Genomic DNA, 24,385 nt, shown 5'->3' on the forward strand with positions numbered 1-24,385 from the left:
GACTTAAGTATTATCCTCTTCTACAATTCAACCATAGACTTAAAAAATAACATCCAATTGTTACACTAACATCTAAGATCCACTTTTGTACTTCAAAACATCAGAAAAGTAAACCCTTGACTGGCTACAATTAATAACTTTTATGGGCTACTGCAAGCCTCAGTAACTTACAATTCACTGAAGAAAGAATAAATATCTGCTAACCTGATATTGAAGAGAAGGAAATTTTCTTTAGTAGATCACTGAATTTTAGACAAATGGACACAGAAAGAGAACTTTCAAAAGAGAACTTCCATTTTTGAAAGCATCTCTTATCTCCTAAGTGTGGTAGCCTTACAAATAAGCATCTGTGAAGTCCTACACTTAATAAGCAGAAAAAAAAAAGAGGATGCTACAATGGAGCAAGAAGACAGTTCTGAATTTCACAAGCACTTAACTAGCACAAGATTGACAATCAAACAGCAAGGAGGGTCTGGTTATGCCCATTTTATCAAGCGTTTAACGTGAATACTGCAGTTCTGACAAATGTCAGATAAAACAGCTCTAGCAAATGAAAGAGCTTAGCCTACTTTACCAGTCATCTATGGCCTGACCTGCAGAAGTCACAGTACTAAATATTTACACTTAATTATCTTTATCACTAATTCATTTCACACAACAAACCTGAAATACCACAAAAAGAATTCAAGTAAGCAAGGAAAGTGGTGAAAGACAAGTAATGCATTCCCCTTCTTATCCCTTAGCTCACCTAATCCCTTCTGACATCCACATTTTATCATCACCACATTAAATTTGATTACTCTCTGAATTTAAATCCTTTCAATACTGTAATGGCAAAGAATTAAGTTTCAGCATTCCTTTCTTCTTCTGCATTTGAAATTTATATATAGATGCCCACAAGCAAAAAATGCTAAGAAATCTGCAGCCATAATATCACACAGTTGGGGAAAGGTTATCAATTTTTAAAGACATACAGTTCTTATATTTATATAAATACTCTTCATTTTAGTTTAGTGCTACCTGTTCCAGCTTTATTTGGGGTTTCTTCAGGGGTTGATCCATTTGTGTCTTCTGATCCAAGATCTTTTTTCTGACCATTGGATGTATAAACTCTCACTTGTCTTATCAACTGCACAGGCAGACGATTGCATGGTAGAATATAAGACAGACTCCCACTTTTCACTAAAGCTTGCCATCCTAACAGGGGAGTTAAAAAAAAAAGAAAAAGATGATTCAGGAAACCATTTTGGAAAGAAAAAGAAGGGAAAGTGGTCCAGTTACACTAGTATGTATTACTGAAAGTCAGCTTTTTAGTACTGATCTGTGCTTACTTTATTCGTTCTTTGGAATTATAAAATTGGAGTACATAGCATGCTTTCACTGCCTCCCTTCAAACATCCACTTTTAAACTTCATTCTAGCATTAGGGTTTTATCTTCATACAATACTAAAGACCTCTAGATGATCTTAAAGGAAAAAAAAACAACCAAACAAAACCTCAATGCATAGCTATTTGATAAGAGTGTCTTGCTAATACATTAAATTCTGTTCTAGTTATACTTCCACAGTAAAAAACAACTATTGACAAAAGGACAAATACAGATCACTACAAAACCACCTAGCCATTAGCCAGGGCATTCACTTTGTAAACACTGTACAAGCCACACCTTGCCAAGTAAAACAGAACTCTGTACATTACAAATCAAGAGCAACCCATTACAGAAATTACATAGAAGAGCACACATTTAAATCGTGTTACATAGAAGAATCTTAAATGCTGCAACATCCATAGCAGGCAAACTGCAAGACAAACATCTTAAAAAAGCCTACCCTGCACAAGCACTCTTCAATTTCAAAAGACAAGCCAAAAGTTGAGTTGTATGCATGCAGTAAGGGTCAACCTGCATTAGCACCAAATTTCTTTTGGCCACCATAAATGCTTCTGTAGATATACAGCTCCTCCAACCAGAAATGCAATAGGCAAAGCGGCTCCCTTAGAAAGCACTCATTGAAAGAATAACTACATTTCAAAGTGATAATAGATTAAGTAGTGCTGGTAAATCAAGTTATTCAAAGTATGACTAACCATATATGAATAATGCACCTCTCACAAGATGACAGTCTTTTAGAAAACCTATTTATTCCACAAAAGTCTCAACAGCTTTCATTCTAGTCCTCTACAGTACATGTGCATGCACCAATCTGAACCTTACAGAAGAACCACTGAACCAAACCAAGGTCAGGTAAGCTCTTATTGACTATTAGCCATTGCTGATGTGACCAAAAAAAAACCCCAAAACCCAGGAAAATCAACACCTCAGTGAACTTACTGATTACAACTCATAAAACGCTACAGTAAATATATGGCCCAAGATGAGCAGTGTTGTTTCCTAAGCTTTGGTGAGCAGCTGGAAAAGGGGAACTTAAATCAGCACGTTCAAAAGATTTTTTTTCCTGCTAATCCACGCACACACAACAAACCATTAAAGAAAAGCATACTTGCTGCCATTCAACCACAGGTGTTTATATGAAAAGGGACAAAACTGGTCAGAATTGCACTGTTTGGGATCTGTGGCCTAAAGGAAAAACCTCACCCCTCTGACCAACTGAACAGAATTTCATGGGATCCGTGCTCTGAAGCCAGGGGCTCACTCCTCAGCCCAACACCAGTCCTGCAAGACCACGCTTCGTTTTATCTATTAACTGCAAATTTCATCCCAAGCAGGGCATGACGTATCAGTTTTACGTAAGACCGGGGCTAACAGGGCAGCAGGCCTACAGCGGGTGTATGCCAACACCCGCGGGAAGGTTGCTCTCTGCTCCTCAGCATACACTTCGCCTACCAAGGCAGCTACGACTTGAGGAATTTCCTCTTTTTTAAAAGTCGGTTGTCGGTTGGCAGCCTGCGCCCCCGGCCCCGAGATGCCCCAGAGCCGGGGTCAGTGTCACTACCTTAAGCCTGATTAACGGCTTCCTACGAGACTCGACCGGAGAAAACGGGGGTCCGCCAGCCTGGGAGAGCCCAGTCTTGCCCAGTCCGCGCCGGGGTGCTCCCGGCAGCCCGCCGGGCCCTGAGGGACTCACCGTGGCAGGCGCGGGGTAGCGGCGGCGCCTGGCACCGCAGGTACAGGCGGTAGAGGCCGCGGCAGCCCCGCCGCTGGGCTGCCAGGGCCGGCATCATGGCGGCGACCGGAGCCCAGCCGCTGCCCGCCGCACGCCAGCGGCCGGCGAGCGGGCTGCGATTCGCATCGGAGAACCCCGGCGCTGCTGCGACGCGGCCCCGCTGGCCCCGGGCGGCAGCTCGTACCAGGGAGGCCGGCGGTGGGCGGCGCCGCGGCACCCGGATGTGCGGAGGGACTTGGAGGGCGGGAGCGACACCTCTACTGCCTCCCCCGCCCCTCCTGCTGCGTCTGCGCGGAGCGGCCGCCGAGGCAGGGCCGAGCCTCAGCTCAGCCCCGTGGCCGCGCCCGACCCCGGGCTGGAGTTTAAAAACCGGCTTGGCCCTATCTGCCTTCTGCCAGGCGTGCAGCCAGGCTGCGCCTGAGGGACTCGTCGGGAGCGCCTCTTGCTCAGGAGCTGCTCTAATAAAGAGGTAATATATTCCAGCAACAAATGAGAGGACACACTCTCAACCTGTGCAGGGGGAAGTTTAGGCTTGATCTTAGAAAAAAGTTCTTCACAGAAAGAGAAATTGGCCATTGGAAGGGGCGGCTCAGGGAGGCGGTGGGGTCGATGTACCTGGAGGTGTTTAAGAGACTGGATGAGGCACTTAGTGCCATGGTCTGGTTGATTAGACAGGGGTGGATGATCGGTTGGACTTGATGCTCTTGGAGGTCTCTTCCAACCTGGTTGATTCTGTACATACAATGCTAAACTTGGCAGCATAGGTAAAAAAGCCTAATAAGGGATTTAAAGTACATTAAAACACCTATGCTAAAATCGTAAGTTTTTTTTGTGACAGTGCTCTCCCCTACCCTAAGTTCTCCCCTAAAATGTGCTTCCCGAATCTGTGCTGGTAAAGTGAGATTAAATAAAATTAAAAAAAAAAAAAAAACACACAACCAAACCAAAAAACCCCCACACCTTTCTCCAAAAAGTGCCCTGCAAGTCAAGACGGTTAGGATGTCATCCTGAATCCACCCTGGGCCTGCTCTGATATCTTTCCTTCAGTCTGGCTTAAGATCACATATGTAATTAGTGCCACTGGCAACAGTTTACACGCTTCTTAAAAAAAAATCTATTATTATTTGAGCAATTTAAAGTTTTTCCTCAATAGCTGTGATATTACACACCTTAAAAAATGTCTCCGGCTCCCTTGCCTTCATTTGCACGCTGGGAAGAACACAGGAGCTCTCCAGAAGTTAGCATGGCAGGGAATTTGGATAATTAATGTACCTGATAGCCCACAAAGCATTTGATCACTGAGGAGAATGATTACCCTGCCTGTCTTTAACATCCCTAATTAGACTTTTAAACAAGGTTTGCAGGCACGTAACTTCTTCACCAGCCAGTTAGTAATTAGCATTGCCAACCTTCAGTTTTCCTAGGTTGAAAATGGAGGTAAAACACTTGCATAAAATAATTATCACCCACTTTCCCAGTAGTCCAATCACAGCCATACCAGGTCAATCAGGACTGTTGCAACAGATGCTGCATCATTAGGTACCAGAAGTACAGCAATGGAGTTAAGTACAGAATTCACTGAAAGCTGCAGCAAAGGTGAGGGCAGTTCACCAGTCTAACATGCAGCTGATGTTTTGCTGGCTGCTATTTTGCCAAGAGACTAACAGTAAAGAAAAGAAATGTGAGGTTAACAAAGTCCATTTTCCCTACATAAAACTGTTTGAAAGGCTATAGAAATTCTTGAAACATTTGTAATTCCTGAAGAGTCTCTGCTATACTCTTGGAAGAAATGCTAACTGCTTCATCGCTTCTGAAAACAGGTTTATCATTTCCTAGCCAAAACCAAATGGAATTACTAAACTATTTCATATTCTATCATCCATCTGAACTAAGTCAGTTTGCCTTGTCTGGTTGTGTTGTAAAAATGAAAGAGGAAGGAAAATAATAAAGCTGGATACCATGGACATAGTGGGACATAATACCCCAGTGGCAGTCCACCAGGACCTAAGGGCTCTGTATGAAACTTTCTATTGCTTAACACAGAAACCTGGGGAAGGAGACAAGCAAAAGAGCACCAATAACAGCCTCTTCAGCATGGGATAGCTGAATACAATAATTGACAATAAATTGCTATGCCTCACAGCAGGTAGCTGCACCATCATAGGACAAAAACATCAAATCCTTATTCATGAGCATCATGACCATTATCAATCACTAGCAATGACTGGGGAAACACCCTAAATGACAGGGAACAGTTTATATATCTTAACACATCCAAACCTTATTATTAACAACTGTTTGCTCATGGCAAAGGCTACTACATATAGCCACAGCAAATAAGTGAGGTCTTCTCATTCAGTACAATTGGAATTGCATCTACTTTAAATCCTTATTAATTGAAATCAGTCTGGTTTAAAGAAAAAGAACATCTCATTGCCATTCAAGTTCCTAAACTATGGCCTGATTTTAAAAAAAAAAGGAAAGAAAAAGTATTTTTTAATATACGCCATGCTTGTACAGAGGCTTCCGTGCCATCCAAGCCTCTGGCTAGGGAACAGAGGTTGTTCATATACCTGTTGTGTGAAGTTCTTGAGATGTTGTTCAGAAGAGGGTATGGATACCATTTTAGGGGTATTTCCTCAGGCATCCTTTTGCAAAAGCTCTAGGATATTGTTGTATAAAGCATATTACCATGCCAGTTAAAACTTAGGTTAAGTTGCTTTACCAGGTCTTCAGGAAGAACAGGGATTGCATGGGTACAACCTTTCAGCCTTTTAAGATGTAGAAACTGTCTTTTGGAGACAAGAAGTTTCTTGATCTGTAAGCAGTTCTAAGTAAAGACAGGCATCTGGACTGAAATATAGACTGTTGGAAACTTTTTCCTCATTCCTGTTTATTTAGAAGAAATAACTAATTAGATTACTCAGGCTACAACAGTACCTAATGATGAAATTCTCCAATATTGTTGCTAGCAAGAAATCTGTGATACATAAACGCTAATATAAATGATTTTAGTGTTTCTTATGTGAAAAATGGTGTAATATAAAGCAAATTTCATTAGCTTTGAATTTGACTTTCATTAAATGTTTCAAGTTCATGCAGTGGAGGAGACTTGCAATGTCCCCAGATCAGTGGCAAGAACTGAAGTAACAACTTAATGTAGTTTAAATTACTCTTTGGGATTCCAGCAACACCCTGCCTTGTGTGCTTTTTATAGAGCATAGCAAAGTTTTCACAAGGGACAGTTTGGATTTTATACCTTTTATGGTCCCACACCTATGCTGTTATCAAGAAAATACATACTGATACTTAAAAAACAAAAATGTTTGAATACATGAAGCAGCCAGAGGTTCTAAACGGCTTTTAAGTTTTCCAGGTAGAATATTTTAAGTAACAGAAAAATATAAAATGCTTCCTGGCAGGCAGGTGCACGAGAGGAATGATTCTTCCAAAGCACAAAACAGTGAATGTACAGAAGTCTGTGTAACACCACTGAGTCATGTAGGTCTATAAAGTTATTCCACAGTCACTGGCCAAAGATCAACTTAAACTAGAAGCAAGTATCTTTGATTTCCAGCACATGGGTAAGTGTTTTTCATTAGTCACATCCAGTTCATTCACCTGTACACCAGCAGAGCCACCTTCAGTTTCTTGAACCGAGTACAGCACTCAACCAGCCCCCTCAGCCCCAGCAGCAGCCAGGCAGCTAGTCACCCTCTGCTGCTACTGAAGAAAAATAGTTGAAAACTCTTTAAAACAGTATTAGCTATATCAGACATAAGGCACTGAAAGAACTGGCCCCTCCTTGGAGGTGTTCAAGGCCAGGTTGGATAAGACCTGATGCAGGAAGCTTCTTCTAGTCCTGCTCCTATTCCTGTCTGCATGTTACTGCAGAGTAAGAGAAGTTCATAGATTAATAGAATGGTTTAGGTTGGAAGTGACCTTACAGATCATCTAGTTCCAATCCCCTTGCCATGGGCAGGGACACCTTCCACTAGACCAGGTTGCTCAAGGCCTCAATTCATGAACAAACAAGGTTGTCTTGCAATGGTCCTGACAAACTACCTCCAGTTCAAACTGTAACCAAAACCAAACTCTAAGCATGACATCTGATAGTAAATTGATCCATGTCTTTGCACACAATCACACAAACATCAAGACATCAGGACATGCCCCTAGAATGCCACTATGAAAATGCAGCAAATCAACAGAGAAAGAGAAAAACTTTTAAACAAACAAAACCCCCCAAACCAAACAACCACGAAGCCCAGCAGTAATTATAGACCATAGTAACTGTTTTATTTCTCTAATTTTCCACTACAGCAGCTTCAAATATAATGGACAAGCACACATAATTCCACTGCAGCTGTTTTCCATTGTAAATAATCCAAGACCAGCCTGTCAGTTCTTGTACAGTATGAAAGCACCTGAAAACGCTTACCAACAGTATTTTAATAGAGACTAGATTAGAAATAACTTAGAAAGCTTCAGTACTGTCCAGATGATACTGAAGGCATAAAACTGAATGGCGAATTGGGGTTTGTGAAAGCAACAGAGCACCCAGCAGGATTTCCATACTTCTTATCCAGAGCTGAACTCTTCTGCCTTCTTGTTATTTTTGTCCCCATTCTTCTTCCTCCTCTTCCATTTCTGCTTTTGTGAAAACTATACCTGACATTGCAAATAATCCAAGTCTGCACCTTTGTAATTTCTGATCCTCAGTCCAATTTTCCTGAGACACCTCAAGCAAATGAGATTTCATCCAACATATTCTTGCTCTTCACATTGGCAAAGGTGCACGAGTGAACATTCACAGGAACACAGCAAATGGAAATACCACAATCTGCACTTCTCAAGGAAACCAGCTTCCTCACTCCAGGCAGGAATCTATTATAGACTCTTGCAACACCTCACCCATTTCATGTATCATGGTCAGGCACATGGAAACTGGGATAAAGGGAGACGAACTCAAATTAACCATCACTTACTTTCAAGAGCAAAGTTTTTCACATCTCCTTAGGATACAATCCACACTACTGCTTCTACAAAGTCACAGCTGTATGGGGCTATCCAGGTGTGGTAAAATAAAGCCCCTCTGGTAGGCACTGGGGTTGAAAACAAGTCAGTGCCATCACAAATAAGCTAAGCCTAGCCAATAAGGCTAACATAGGGTCACATTATTAACACTGGTTTACACTTCTGCTTACTAGTTGCAAAACAAAGTACTATACTGATATAATTTCCAAGTAATCAAGCACTAGCTACAGTTCATTTTCAGTTCAGCTGTGGCATGTAATCATAGTCACACAGTAACCTATTTTAAGATGAAAGGGACAGGAGTCCTGCCAAAACACAGCTGTACAGCCAGCTTTCTCTATTGACACCTGCACTGAAAATAAGGCAGAAAACTGAGCACATAGGTAATATTTTTATCACAGAATCATTGAGGCTGGAATAGACCTCTGAGATCATCAAGTCCAGCCTATAGCATAACACCACAACATTGACTAGACCATGTCCACAGGACTTGGTGCTACCTGTGCACGGTGTAAAGCAGAATAGTTCCAATGACTTAAAGACAGGGATGATCTGGGTTTAGTTTTGGTGTAGAGTCTAATCTTCCTTTTTCTCTAGAAAAAATAAATGGCAAGCCACAGCAGCTCACTGCATCCTGCACTATTCTAAATACACACAAAATACAACAAAACAAAGAAAACAAACCACCCAACAACCAACACACAGCTAGAACATTTAACATAGAAAGCTATTGGTCAGTAACTTATAACTTGAGACCTGAATTATACAAGTGGTGGTTTGCAACACAATGCTGGTCATATTTTAAATCCAGAAAACAAACAAAAAAACACAACAAAAAACAAAACCCAACAAACTTCCACAACTTGATTTCAAGAACATCAACAAAACCGTAGCTGTATCAATACAGAAAATTTAATTTGTTTCAAAGTAAATATTTGACATACAAAGCACATACAATGGAAAAGGGTCACAATAAATTACAAATGGAGATACTTGCTCATTCACTGAGAAAAGCCCTTGATATTTCCAATTCTGGACCATCAGATTTATCATTCTTGCTGATTTAAGCACGGCACTAAACAAATATGGATCCCAGTGCTTTCTTTCACAGGTACTGGCATGGATAATTTACTGCAGTGATCCAATTTGAAAATCAGTAGGGACCAGTAAATGGCTGCATAAAAGAAAGAGCGAATGAGGTGCTTTTTCCTTAGTGTCAGCAGCCTGTGATTATGATGTTTATTAGATTTTCTTGAAAGGGCTTCACATTTTCTCAAATATGCAGGAGAACTATATTTCCCCTCTGAGCCTTTACATTAGCATTTTGTGCCTCAGTCCTTGAATACAAGCAAAAGATGAATTTTTCATTTCATTTTAGAAGTTTGTACCATCTGGATGGCACAGATCTAAGCAATGAAACTCCCTCACCTGCACAATACCTGCTATTATCACAGAGCAGGCTTCTGCAGAGAAGTTAATAAGTAATGCTGACATTTTATGAAAAAGATACTTTTGAATCCACATTTGAGATTAAACTCAATTACATTACCCACACTGATAATGCATCTTTAAAATAAAGGATTGCTCAAGGTTCTGTCCTTAAAAGGTGATTTTAAAACAGCAAGGCCTGACTCTTCCTGTGTCTTTTAAGAAAATTATAGCACAAGGAAAGTTACAGTTTGAAGTCACAGCAACCAATTTCAGTATGTATGCATAGTTTAACCACAAACACTTGCACTGCAGCAATTAAAAATTCTAGACCATTACAACAGCCCAGCACAACACCTAGCATGTAAGTGCCTTTTCTGTTATTTCTCCTCACCAGAGAGGTTAAGATACCAGAGACCATACTAGCCTTTGCACACAGAAGAGCTTTACAGGAGCAAGCTCAATGGTCTTTGCTAATCTTATTCTCAGCACCATAAAATGAAGTACTTTTTCAAACTGTTTAAGCAGCAGTTTGTATCATTTGTGGAAACAGGAGCAAGAAGTTCTATGTGGTGTAGGAACAAACCACAGTTCCACCTGGATGCTTGCCCAACTCTATTTAACCTACTTCCTGCTCTGCCAGAGCTCTTACATTGCTTCAGGCCAAGCGATCTTTCCTTCCATGCCTCAGTTCCCATCTATACAACAGGCAAGAACTGTACTTCCTCAATTAACAAGACCTGTAAATGTTGCAGTACCAATGCCTACTGATAAAAAGGTCCAACAGACTGTACAAAATAATGAGCTACATTTGTTTCAATTAACAAGACCTGCAAATGTTGCAATACCACTGCCTACTGACAAAAAGGTCCAACACAGACTCTACAAAATAATGAGCTACGTTATTTGTTCCGAGAGTATTGTCACATATATAGTTAGCAGCTCAAAGACTGCTGGAATAAATAGTGGCTCATGATAATAATGTATTTTAAAAAAAAATCCTCAAAATGTGGAACAAAATATTAACAGATATTGCTCCCCTTGAACATTCAAAGAGAGCAAAATATAAACTGACAGAATAAAGGTAGCAAAAGTGTAAAATCAAAGACAATAAAGGAAAAGATGGATGCATTAGTGAATGAGTCTGTGTGCAAGAAATCCAAACTGGCATTAGCAGCTCCAACAGACCCAGCGAGTGCTGATGCTTGATTTATCTACAGGTGAGAACATGCAAGTCTTAGGCTGGAGCATCATACCTGCAGCAAGCTTGTGCTCAGCAAGGGGTAGGTCTACCCACAGAATCTCTGCAATGGTGTCTTAAGAAAACCAAGACAATAAAAGCAATCAGCAGTATGATTTATAGTAGTGGAAACCATTACCATGTTAGACAACTTTTCCATTGCAAAATTTCTCTACTACCACAGGCTTTTCACAGGCTCTGCATCATGGCTACCTGTTGACAGCACAACAGCATGAACATACAGGGGTTTTTTTGCACATGACACAACCAGCATTTCATGTGTTTAATTGTTAGTACAGAAACAGTCACAAACTCTGATAAGGAAGCAGGCACAAGCACTGAACAATTCTGCCAGCATCGTGGAAACTCATAGTGTTACCACTTAGGGAGCCTAAAGGCTCCAGCAGAAAACAATTGATGCAGAGTACAGGTCTGTTACCTTATTTATTTTGGTTGGAAGCTATCCTTACTGCATTTTTCCTTGTTTTCTTGGCAGATCAGAGAGGTTAAGTTGTACAAAACTATGAGTAAAATCCAAGCCTTGTTTGTCAAGCACCTCCTTGCAAACACAATACACTACTTAGCCAAACCAAATCAAATCCTACTTGTGAAACATCTTCCTTCTATCCATTTTTAAGACTTAGTAAGCTCTACTTCAGGCACATATAAGCTTTACTCTATAGCACTGTCTTCCAACTCTCTACTCAAAGAAATCTCACTTACTCCCTTTAATCTTCCTTGTCCATTCACAGAGTTGGATCTCAAGACCTCAGTTACAGTTGCAATACATCAAATCCCACTTAAGACTTCTAATTTAATAACAGCATAAAATTAAATGAACAGGAGACTGCTGCAGTCTTGGACTACAAAAGTTTCCTCAGATGTATCATATTGTTTTGCTTATAGTATTTATTTGCCTCCACTCCCAATATGGGGGACCAAGTCAAATGATCAAATTAATTACAGTGGTGCAAAGAGCTGAGCAAAGGCTGATGTCACCACTCAGAAAAAGACATCATGTAACATGAAAGAGGGTCTAGAACAGTGCTGAAAATATGAAATGGTAATAAGTAGGTCTAGGTTTCTGCTCTGAATCAATACCATTGTTACAGTGCTTATTCTTGGGTTAAATTTTGAAGGGATGGGTCTAAATTTCTGCCCTTCAGAAGGCAAAAATTCCTCACAAAGTGATTTAGAAACACACCAGCCATTATGTCTCAACTCAGCAGCAGCAGCAGTAGCAGCAATATAAGAACATAGACACAGGACAGCATTCTGCTCAACTTCCAGGTTCAAGCATCAGTATGTTGTGTTAGAGAAAATAAGCTTGGAGAGCCTAGCAAGTTACATTTAACACTCCTTTTATTGCAGTAGAAATTTTAGTTTTTATAAAATCCTCAAATTACAGGATATATATATATAGTCAATCTCGTTGCAAATCTTTAGCAGCTGTAGAGCATTACTGCATGCAGTTGCTTCTGCAGTGTGCAAGTGTTCTATAAATAGCTAATCGTGTTCAGAGAGCAAGACAAGTAGTCAAAGAATAACATATTCAGTTACCAATTGGTTCATCAGTACCAAGAGGTTGAGCAAAAAAAAAAAAAAAAAAAAAAAAAAAGGAAGTTTATAAATACATGGCTTTGATCTAACAAACTAATACATCTGGAAATTCTGAATGATATCCACATCACAAAATAAAGAGAACTCAGTTACAGGAAAATACTTTGCTTCAAGACTGGTTTGGGAGTGTTTCACAGATTTCTCCAACCAAGGAAGAACAGTCAAGTGCAGTGCTAGAGAGGTTTACAAAAGGCCAGTGAAACCCATTTAACTTTATGCAGTTAGAACACTAAAATTAAAGAAGATCCTTGAATTTATGGAAAGAAGTTGTGTTCACCCAGATGAATATTCTTTTTCCATGACATACCTTTCAGCATAATCAGCACTTGATGCAATATTCACTGCTGTAGTCACAGCACTGGCTTCAGGTAAGTCATCAGATGAATTTACACAAAAAAAAAATCCTACACCCATTTGTTTCAGAAGTTGCCTAAACAGGTGCAATCCTTTATGCAAATTTTCCATTACAATTAGAGTCTCAGAAACTGGAAGAACAATTTATATAGAGCTAGCTACAGATTCATTTTCTAAGAAGCTGTCATGCTTGAGTTACTGCAGTCTCACATCTGTGTAGACACAAGAACAAACCTGCAATGATTCTGCAAAAGTTACTTCAGTTACATCAATTAGTTCTCTCAAGAGATGGCTAAAAATTTAAACACTGCATCTTTGTCTGAAAAGCCTACAGGTCAGTAATTTGGCTTGGTAAAACATCTCATTATGACAAGTTAACTGCACAGAGTTTTCCATGATCAGAATCTTGAGATTACTTCCAATAACATAAGACATGTTACAAGGTAGAAACTTCAAAGAAATCTTTTTAAGTAGTAGTAATAAAAACAGCTGGTCCTTCACAAAGGTCTTAACTGTGTCAGCTTGACTGAGTTTAACAACAGAGATCAGATTGTGAAGTGGGCAATATTGTTACATTGAGCGTAGTAATTTAGACAGAATGGTTCTACAGATACATGCAGTAAGCAGAATACTGTGCAGTGTGTACTGCATAGGTATGTGTACCAACTGCTGTCAACTGCAGACATCCTACAGTAGCTGTAGTTCCAACTAACATAAACCTACTGAGCACAGACTTCTCAAAAGTTTTAATCAAGCTCAAACAATCCTTGATTCCTAAAGAAACCAAAACTGTATGACTGGGTAGGTTTTGGATCAGATGCAGTTACTTTTTTTCCCCCCACCAATTAGCAATGCAGCACAGTAATTTTAAGTTTCCATGACTTGCTTTTGATATGCTAAATTTCATAATATCTCCAAGAAAAGCATATACACATTTTTATACAGCCTGAAGTGAGATCAGTGTAAAACCAGGAATTCTTAGTCATCAGCAGAAGTGCCAGCTGCTCATAATGTTCACAAAACACAAGTGCCTGAAATTTGGCTATGCAACAGTTGGTGCCAATCTGCTTATAAAGGAAATGCTGCTGAGGCATAGTCGTCTTACAAAAACAGGGCATGAGGGCTTCATTATTAAGTGTTCAACAACAATTCTCAGCTCAGTGAAGAGAGTCCTGAAAAAAATCAAATTTAAACAGTTTTAAAATCTTACAGGAAGTATCAGAACTAAGTATTGTATAAATCTTTATCCTTCACTTTTTATTCAGGAACCCCACACTCACTCTAAGAGTTAGCAACTTCTTTAGATCAGCTTAGTGCTGCACACTTGCAAGAGCTTCAAAATTCCTGTCCTTCAACCATTAACATAATTAACTTTAGTTCAGCAGCCTCCAGCTGAGGACAGATAAAAGAACAGCAGAAAAATTCCACCTTCAAGCAAAAAAGGACAATTTAAAAAACCCACAACAGCCACTATTAAAAAAAAAATTAATGCTTTATCAGAAATCATGTAAGGAGTTGGGAAGCAACTCTGTGTTTGCACTGCTTCTTGCCAGAATGCAAGAACTCTGCACTCTAGAAGCAACTATTAGAAGACAGACATGAAAAATAAACCCCACACCACCAGCTTCCCTTAAAACTACATGAATGCCAGCAGAAAAATCTTGGATAAGACAGTTCTTTTGAAAATTACCTTTACTATTGCACAATAAAATTATTTTTAGTTATCAAAGTAGTAAAGCACCTTCATAGACTTTTTTTGGTTGTTAAAAAAATAATTAAATAGTAATGTTTTTAAAACCCACAAAACAAACAGGAAAAAAAACAAATATGTACTATGATGGAACAACTGATTTCTTACAGATGATTAAGTTTGATTCTCTGATCTGTCCTTGCATACCATGGCAGCCAAAGCCACTTCCTTGGTACATTAGTAAATCATTTTCTAATCAAGTAGTGATAGGACTCAAAAGTGTGTTCACAAAATCTTACACTGTGCAACACTTGTCATGAGAAAAAAAAAAATCTGAGAAAACACTGAACTGAGCAAATCCTCATAGAAATATTTGTGGTTTCAAAGTTCAATACAATAACATTGGTTGGATCGACTTCCAAACAAAGTCAGTAAGGCTCTAATTCAATTATAATTAACCTGAGTTATGAGTTTAACTAAAGGAAATAATGAACATCCTTAAGGTCATCCACAGGGCTATTTCTTTTGTGAAGGTTACACAAGTTCCTAAGTGCCTGTTCATGTTAAGACTTAGCCTCAGATAGGCTTGGAATCTAAAAATAAGGCTATCTTTCTGTTGCAAAACAAATACAGACTTTCCCAAAGCACAGTTTTAATTACACAAGCTTCTTCTGAAAGCTTAAAAGGATGTTACAGAAAAGTCCTGTTAGATGAAAGAACTGTAACCTTGAACTGGCAAGTCTTTCTTTAAACATCCAGATGTATCCCACATTCCCTACCATTTGCAGAGTTAGTATTGTGAGTTACACATCCATTTGAGAATGGAAAAACTTGAATGGCTAAACACCCTGCAGCTGAACTTTCAAGATCAATGTAGTGCTTACCGACAGTATGGATTTCGCCGAGAGGAGTAGCGTAATGTGAGAAACCTGTAGTAAATGAATGGCTGCAGCAGACTCCCTTGGCCACTGAAAGAGAACACAGAAGTGAAGCTTAACACTGACAAAAAAACAAACAGATGAACAACAATAAACAAAACAAAATCATTTGGGCTTTTCCCAATAAAAGAAAACTGTTTGGGCTCAAAAAATGCTAGATTGGGGTCACATTGGTTTGGATAATCTAGACCTGAGGGGGAAAAAAGTCTATAACCATACCCTTACAAAAGCAAAGACATTATAAAATAAAACTGCTCAATGAAGCAGTTAAGTGCTGTTCTTGCACTGATTTTATATTTATGAAGTTGTTTTTTTACACTGCATCCCTTCTGTGCTTCTTTGTGTACCAGCAGAAGTGATCACAGAACGTTAAGTGTTGAAAGGGACCTCCCGAGATCATGTCCAACCGTCCTACCAAAGTACCCAGGATGGGCCACACAGGAATGCATCCAGGTGGGTTTTGATAGTCTCCAGAGCTGGTGGACACCTGTCCGGTATTAAGATAAACCTGCTAGGCAAGCACAGAAATTGATTGACAATGCAGCTCTAACTGCAGTGCTTTGAATACCTGGACTGTATTTTCAGTATCTTTTGCAAAACTTTTCAGAACACACTGGGACTATTGCAGATGTATTGAGATATTAATACCAAGCTGCTATCTGTTTCAGCTACACTGAAATTAGGTTTTGATCCTTAACAAAGCTGCTGTTTCACAGGAGAGTGCTGTAAAACAGTAAAAGGGTAGCATACAAACCATACACAGCAAAGCACAGAAATGCTGTGAGTTTAATTTTAATGACTAAAGATTCTTCGTATAGCACAATCTTAGTTCTGTTTGAACATGGCAGTTCCAATAACCAGAGCTGCTTCTTAAAGTATGAGCAGTTTTAAATGAAGTGGGATCCTTCAAGAAGGCCACTCAAGAGAAATGCTCTCACTGTGCTATGATTTGCACATAACAAAAGGTGTAATTCCCTCTTCAAACTGACCCAGGCTTCAGTGACTGACAGGTTATTTGCCTATATGACTTCAGTAGGATTCCAACATGCATATGCTCAAGATATCCAAAATTAACTCAACCAGCTGCACAGCAGGCAAATTAAACAGAATATGGGGGAAAAAAAAAAAAAAAAGAGATAAGGGTCACTGGTCAAAAGTAACACAGGACAGGACATAACCTACTCCTCCTTCCACACTATTAGCAAAATGAAATTTCATGCCACTTAAATTTCTGGAATCTAATACTGAAAAATAAGGGTTGACTTTCAATGAAGCTGCAGATATTAGTATTCTGTTATACATGCTAAAATTAAACTTGCTCAGCAGTGTAAGAGAATGTAAGTTACAGGCCTGTTTAATTTGACCCAGTGTCAGCCATGCTCTGAAAGGGAAGGGGTTTTGGTGCTCAGTCTTATCAGAATGAACGCTTTTTGATTTTGTGACACCAACTTAACTCTCCGAACAAAATAAATTTAACTCCAAGTACAAGCCTTGGTCAGCCAGAACCACATAGATAGAGATCTATGACCCAGAGAGAACTTAAATTGTAACCTTGTGCAGAAAATATCTAATTCTGAAAATATCTAAGATAATTCTTACCTGAAGAGCATAAAAACTGTAGCTGGCATCAGGAAGATTTCATTGCAAGCAATGAATTTTAGAATATTCTGTTGATTAGCATTCAGTTTCTCCAAAAGATTTCTCAGAAAGGGCAGACTGTTTGAACTTCGTGCCTTTAAAGAAGAGTACCAGAAAACATACACGTTACAACTGCCTTCTCTAGCACAAAAACATAAATACTAAAAATTCTCATTTATGACTCATTTGATCATTTTAAAACTAAATCCTTTAAAGGTATTTAGATCAGTATCCCAAAAAAACCTACCAGAAGCTTTGAACTCTTTGTAATTAGAGCCCCATTAAAAACATGAGGCATTGCAATTCCCTCACCCACCCATTTGACATCTACGTGCACAGAGATGGCAACCAGCCTTATTCTGTCTACTGGGAGGAAGTACCTATCATAGCAAGACAGCCCAGGTAGGAACACCAAAGGCTGGAGTTACGTTAAGCTGCACAAGCAGTTCATTGAGCAGCAGATCCAGCTGCTTGCTAGCCTTACTCTGCAGTTTGTTCTGTTATGCTTCTACTAAAATAGAACAGTAAATTTCACAGGCTGTGGTTTAGCTTGAAAAAAACATGTCTTAAGTTTCAACTTAACTGTTAGACAGCTTTGCTTCCTTCAAAGAACAGCATTTGAGGAAAAATAGTAAATGTCAACTTCAACATATCCAGTTGTAACAGCAGGGGGTCCAAGCCCCAAAAGAGACTTCTCAGATCCTGCATGCTGAGATCCCATACTGCAGTTTCACCCTAGGTCTTCTAAGCGTAGCTAAAGGAAACCACAGCTGCAACACAAACCTGCTTACAAACCCCACAAATACCAACAGTATTAATTGTATCATACATCATATCATACTTACATCAAGAACCTTCTTTGTGTATGTGGCAGCATGAAGCAAAGAGAACAGCAGAACTGGAAAGATACTCACTGAAGCAAGTGATAAGGAGAATTAGAGGCTGCACAAGTGCTTCATTTCATGGTGTTATGCTACATGCACATCTTAGCTTGATGGCTCTTTGCAAGAGATGGGTTGGAATGACTTATACTGGACTAAGAGATGTGTATGGCTAACATCTACATTTATAGTTCTTCCCTTTGCTTCTTACACCTCTTTGCTATGCATTTTTATTAACTTTGAAATGTGTATGCAAGTATGCAAAAATACAACATACACCTTTACACACCACTGCACGTCCACTGAAATGCACAAAGACCCAAGTGAGTTTAATACTTAGATCTACCAAATACATGTCGTAATGTTTGGGTGCTTTTATTAAGAGATGCTAGAAAATGTATTTCTTTACCAAAGAACATGCAGCTGCCAGCCACTCAGATTTTAGAGAGCAAGAACATAAAATCTCTCTGGCAGAGGAATGTCTTAAGAGCAGAACAGGAAGCAGATACAAAGTGACACAAAGAAAAGTCAGTTCTTGCATCTCACCTTTGACAAGCCACAGGGGTCTTTTTTGCAGACTTGCTCTGTTCAATAACTTATCTGAAATAAGTCTCCCTATATGAAATCTGTCCTGCTTACAGTGAGGAGTCACATACAAACTCTGTAGTGGTAATAAAGTATCTAAAAGTATCACTTGAGGCTGATCATAAAAATCCACCAAGCTTCACTCTTAGAAAAAGAAACTCTAAGCAGCCAAAGACTACAGTACACTAGTTCCAGAGGTGATTCACCTAAATATGGGTCAATCAACATAAGCCTCTCCTATTTGACATGAAGTATGTTCTATAAATAGCAAACATTCCAGTTTAAGCTTGTTTTTCAAATCATAGCACAGGTGATGAAAAGAATCAAGTCTTTCAGATATTTAAAACCATTACCAGGATGACACACGTAAAGGATACTTGTAACTGGGTATGAATTCACAAAGATAAGAGAGTACAACAGGTAGTGGCAGCTGTCCTCCAGCAAAGCCTGAGCCAGGAACGCCCTGCTAAGCTGAAAGTGTGGTAGCCTTTGGTGTAGTCGGAGGGCGCTAGTTAGAGCATTTGCCAGCAAGGCACGCTGATAAAAGCTCGCTGCTTCATGCAACCTGCAAATCAGCAGAGGAGATGTTACCATATGAACCAAGCCCCTGCTCAGAAGTCTTCCCCCCCTTGAGGATTGCATCACAATCGCACAACGCCTGAAGTATTTCTATTATGGTACATAAGCATAAGCCAAATACAACTCAACAACTGGTAATACTGACTTACTGCAGCTGCATCAACTCAATATGTGACTCCATAACTAATCATAAAAACATGCATGTGCCACTACTTTACAGTTGCTCGTTTTTCAGACACATACAAAAGGGTATTTTTACCCATCTAAACCTGTAACTGTTCTGACAAAAAGCATCCAAGTAAACTGAATAATAGAAATTTACCCTTAATCTAAAAGGGTTTTAAACCAATCCGAAACCTCTAACTGTTCTGACACAAAAGCACCTGAGTAAACGGAATAACAGAACCTCACATGAAAAACAACTCTGTGAAAAGGGAGCATAATTACTTTGTGAATTTTTAATGCTATTTTACAGTATTACAATACATACCCTAGAAGAGGCAGGACAAATAAAGCTGAGCAGTAAACTGTGAACAAGCGGGAAATCCACATTGCAGTATCCAACTTGTTAGCCATCAGAAATTGCTACATTAGAGGAAGAAAAGAAAAAAAAACAACAACCCCCACAGAAGTTGGTATCTTGATATTTGCATACAATGAACATTCTTCCCTCCTACATTAAATTGCAAATCTTTCTGCAGCCTTGAAGAGAAGCAAATTATAGCTTGAAGTGAAGAGCAACTTTTTGTTCTGTAGTACTTTACTCATAAGATGTTACCAACCAGGTTAAAAATAGCTAAGCTTCCTCAGAATCAAAACGATCCTTTGTATACTACAACCAAATACAGTGATAATATCTATACAGGCAGTATTTCTACACAAACCAACATCACTGTACAGCCAGCTTCAAAAACATCATCATGCATGCTCTTTAGACCTGATTTTTGCATCTATTGCTTCAAGGTTTCTTTCAGATGACACTGCACACACCTGGAGCTAAATCTCTACAATTTTTACTGAGGAAAAAAAAACAAAACAAAACACAACACCAAGTAGTCAGGTAAAGTTAGCATAATAACATCTGAAAGAAAGCAGCATCATTTTGACCTGTATATTCTTGGCCTCAAAAAAAGCAAACAATCTTTTAATGGTAATCTAGCTCTTGTTGAGCTGTCCTTAACTACAGCCTTCTTCACTCCTGATATTGGTTCTACTGAAACACAGCATGTTTGGTCTATTAGGTGCCTTAAAGTCAAAACATCAGCTTTCTTTCCTAGAATCATTGAATGGTTTGGAAGATACCCAAAACATCATTTAGTTCTATCCTCCCTGCCATATGCAGACACCTCCTACTCGACTAGGTTGCTCAAGGTCTCATCCAGCCTGGCTTTGAACACTTCCAGGGCTGGGAGCTTCCACATCTTCTCTGTGGAACCTCTTCCAGTGCCTCACCACCCTCATAATGAAGTATTTCTTCCTAAGAGCTAATCTAAATCCAGCTTCTTCCACTTTGAAGCCATTATCCTTCATCCTGTCACTTCCCACCTTTGTCCCTCTCCACCTCTCCTGTAGCCCTCTTCAAATACTGGAAAGCTGCTAGAAGGTCTACCCAGAGCCTTCTCTTCATCTGAAAGGGATCAAAAAATTTTCCCAAACTTGAACCAGTTTTTGAAGTCTGCTCTTTTCCTTTGTGGTTTGGGACTGTTTTTATGACCACGATCAAAAGTTATCCTAATTAACCTGCAAACATCTTCATATTTTTCACACCCATTCATACTGTCTTACTTGTACAATATAACTACACTCATACAGTTGATGCCACACAGAATTAGTGTTGATGGAAGCATTTTCAAGAACGACAGCGCAGCAACAGCACGTTTTCAATCAGAAAGTGGAAGAGTCGCTTCCCCCTGCTCGTACCCGAGCAGGCAGGCGGCCATACTGCGATTCTAACATGACCCCACACACACACACCAACAGCACAAGGGGCGCCCACGCTGCTAGAGAACCGCCGTGGCCGTCCCAGGACTCTCACGCCTACCCCGCAAGAGTCGAGCCAGCACCGCGGCCTACTCGCCCCCAGCCCCACGACCGGACACTACTTACGACGGCTCCGCCGCCAGCCCCGCCTTGCATAGGCCCATTCTGTGTGGAGTCCGCCATGGCCGCACCTGCGGAGAGATGAAGCGCCTCAGCTGAGGTTGGAACAGAGGAGACCGCGGCAAGTTACCGCCACCTCCTGAGCTGTGGCTGTGGCTCCGGGCCCGGCCGCCGCGACCTACCGCAGAATCCGCAAGCGGTAACGACCCACGCACCACTGCCACACGCTCTCGGATGTGCCCAGACGTCACCTCCTGTGAGCCGCGGGGCCTGCCGGGTAATGTAGGCCGTGTGATTCACGCTTCCGCCCGCGCCTGGTGGCGTCAGAGCGCCGCGTTGGGACTGCTTGCGCAGCGGGTCCGGCAATGCCTGGCGGAGCGGGGCTGTAGAGGAGGAGGAAGCGGCGGCGTGGCCCTTCCTCCTCGGCAGCGGCCCTTCCTCTTCGGCAGCGGCCCCTCCTCTGCGGCAAGGCTCTTGGCTGGCCGCTGGCGCCCTGCTGCCTCCAGCAGGCCCGCGGTCTGCTGCGCAGCTCTCCCTGGAGGGTCTGTATAGGAGGAGTTAAGTGCTGTGGCAGTTAACAGCGACAGTATTAGTGCCCGATTCGGCCCTAGTCTGGGGATTGTTCGCTCGCTGAGAGCTAAGCAGTCTTCTCAGAGCTATTTAGCGAGGCAGCAGACATTGTACTATGTCAGCAACGTAAATAAGAATCATACGGTCACAGCTCCCAGACATGCTGGTCTCCAGTTACCCAATGCTGCGGTAGCACAGGGGTGTCGCACAAAAATGATGCAATGTGCAAATGAAATATGCCAGCTCGGGCTGTGTCCGTGTGTTTTGGTGGTAATAAAACGGGTCTCTTCAAAGCTCTGCATACCCAAGCATTCATACTGCGAGTGGTATTACATTAAAACGAAGCTGCTTTGGGGTAGTTTCTGAACTCTCGGATCAATAATCATTAAACCTTAAAGCTTAAGGAGCTTTAATCAAGTACAGGTGCATCAGCGATGTTGACAGGAGGACCAAACTGGATGGCACAAACCATCCTGTTCACTCTGCAACATGCGGAGAAGACTGAGAGGGGATTTAATAAATGTTTGTAAACACCTGAGGGCTGGGGGACAAGAGGGAGGGGACAGGCTCTGCTCAGTTTCGCCCTGTGATAGGACAAGGGTAATAGATAGAAACTCCAGCACAGGAGATTCCACATCAACGTGAGGACGAACTTCTTCACTGTGAGGGTCACAGAGCACTGGAGCAGTCTGTCCAGAGAGGTTGTGGAGTCTCCTTCTCTGGAGACTTTCAAGACCCATCTAGATGCCTTCCCGTGCACTAGATTCTATGGTCCTGCTCTGGCAGGGGAGTCAGACTCGATGATCTTCAGAGGTCCCTTCCAACATCCTAACATCCTGTGAGCCTGTGACCATGTCGTATACACTATTTGCAAGGTTTTGGAAAAGGTTAATTCTCCATTAATCTGACCCTTGTCATAATATTGACTTGTTTTGTTTTTAATTCTGCGTGCTATGCAAACACGTCACTGTTCTCACCTGGAAGTCTGTAAATCTAGTATAATTTGGCTGAAGTCGTCTCAACGTGAAAGAAAACAAAAGTGAGAGCCTCAAGACTTTTGACTTTCAGCTCCTGTAGCCTCATGTGGTTTGTATGCCTGAGTTTCTCTCAAGGATGTGCAGCAGGTTCCCCCTTCTGGCAGCATAGGTTCCAGGACAGCAAGTCATCTGCTCCAGTTTCTAATCATTCCCAGATGCTTTAAATTACTTTTTAGCAGATAAAAAAAAAAAAAAATTGGTAACAAAATCAAATAATCAAATATGTGAACATACTTTTGTTGGAATCAACACCCACAATCAGTCTCTTTTCTGACTTCTGATGATTAAGCTTGAAGATTGATTGGAAGAGAATCAGGAAGGTATCAGGAGAAAGTGTAAGAAAGTATGTTGGTGGGAAAGGAGTAAAGGAGGAGTCAACTGATAGGGTTTCTAATACAAGAACAATTACAAGTAAAGTAAGGCTTTAGGCTAATTGACACTTTTTAAACTGGAGATGCAGAACGTGGTTTTCAACTTCTTTTCCCAAACAGTCATCTCTTGCCAAAGTGACCATGAAGTAGGCACAAGAACTGCCTGCTATTTCAGGACCATTTTTTCTACAGATGAAGGAGTCTCTAGCAAGAAGCACTAGAGAATTAGGGCTCTCAGTGTACCTGTTGGGTGTTCTCCAATGTGTAATATATATTTATGCTCAACAAACATTAAAGATTGGAACATAACCCCAGTAAATTACGTTTAACCATCACCAGGTTGCTTTATTACAAAAGAAAATACTAATATATCCAGGAGGTTTATTTGGATGCAGCTGAAATCTGGAAATACACATCAAAGACCACCAGATGTTTAACTCTGCCAACCTGAAATGCCACAAGGGGGAAAAAAAAACCCAACAAACTACTGATCGATCTTCAAGATTATATATTTCTTAAATGAACTGAGGATGAGAAATCCATGTCTTTATCAGGAATGTTTATTTGTTTATTAACATTTTTAGCTTAAGAAGGACTGAATACACATGCATGCAAAACATTAATTTCTAGAGTCTGGGTTTCTGTCTATCAGTCCTAACACAGAAGTTTGTATTTTCGGTTAGCAGAAGTTGGCTTTCACAGATTTGCCTTCATTTCATTTGAATAGAATGTTGAAGCATTGTTAATGGCTTTAAAAGTCCCATACTTTGTAAGAAATATCACTCTTGGCCCTTTACAACCAAGAAATCCCCTTTGGTTTAACATCAGTTTTTCTGTTCCTGAGTTTCCCCTTCACTTTTCTTCTGCACCTGTTCTCCCTTCTTGTTTGATAAAGTCTCTCTTGCTGAGTAGCTTGGACCCTGCAACTATTCACTTGAACTTGAGAAAAGACATTAAATTATATCTTTAGAAATCAAGTGTCAGATATTGGCTTCTTCCTTTCTCAATTCTCCTCTGCTATAATATTGCTGATTGAGCAGAAAAGAGGAGCAGGAATTGATTCCTGTGTTGTTAATGATTTGGTTTCCAACAGTTATAAGGGGATTCTTCCAGACCAGGATGGCACCAGTTTGCTTTCATTGGTGATTGATAGTTCAGATATTTAGAAGAATATCATTGTAATTGCTGAGGACTT

At 40.5% G+C, this 24,385-nt stretch overlaps 2 protein-coding genes across 2 annotated transcripts in view; both read right to left on the reverse strand.

The window, feature by feature from the left end:
- SLC30A9 (solute carrier family 30 member 9) overlaps positions 1–3,195 on the reverse strand; it is a 29,377-nt gene extending 26,182 nt beyond the window's left edge. The window contains exons 1-2 of the mRNA XM_054383328.1: positions 3,084–3,195; positions 1,021–1,197 (exon numbers count right to left, since the gene is read on the reverse strand). Coding sequence (XP_054239303.1) covers positions 1,021–1,197; positions 3,084–3,180 — 274 coding nt within the window. The 5' untranslated portion in view covers positions 3,181–3,195. The remainder of the gene's footprint in view (positions 1–1,020; positions 1,198–3,083) is intronic.
- A 10,246-nt stretch (positions 3,196–13,441) lies between these two features.
- On the reverse strand, positions 13,442–21,421 carry TMEM33 (transmembrane protein 33). The gene is made up of 8 exons (XM_054382938.1): positions 21,395–21,421; positions 21,219–21,283; positions 19,603–19,697; positions 18,911–19,098; positions 17,913–17,980; positions 17,029–17,162; positions 15,376–15,459; positions 13,442–13,973 (listed from the first exon to the last, which is right to left on the reverse strand). Exons 2-8 carry the CDS (start codon positions 21,273–21,275, stop codon positions 13,844–13,846), a joined length of 756 nt encoding a protein of 251 aa, XP_054238913.1. The 5' UTR covers positions 21,276–21,283; positions 21,395–21,421; the 3' UTR covers positions 13,442–13,843.
- Positions 21,422–24,385: the final 2,964 nt, after the last annotated feature.

The sequence above is a fragment of the Indicator indicator genome, chromosome 8 (genome assembly GCF_027791375.1).
Source record: "Indicator indicator isolate 239-I01 chromosome 8, UM_Iind_1.1, whole genome shotgun sequence".
Classification (NCBI taxonomy): Eukaryota; Metazoa; Chordata; class Aves; order Piciformes; family Indicatoridae; genus Indicator; species Indicator indicator.

Bases quoted from the DNA above. Each gene is read 5' to 3' on its own strand.
- TMEM33 (XM_054382938.1), bottom strand. From the start codon at position 21,275: ATGGCGGACTCCACACAGAATGGGCCTATGCAAGGCGGGGCTGGCGGC. The intron at 19,099-19,602 runs GTATGTATTGTA...GCTGATTTGCAG, and splicing joins TTTGTCCTGCCTCTTCTAGG to GTTGCATGAAGCAGCGAGCT. The intron at 17,981-18,910 runs GTATCCTTTACG...CACTTGCTTCAG, and splicing joins GAATTCATACCCAGTTACAA to TGAGTATCTTTCCAGTTCTG.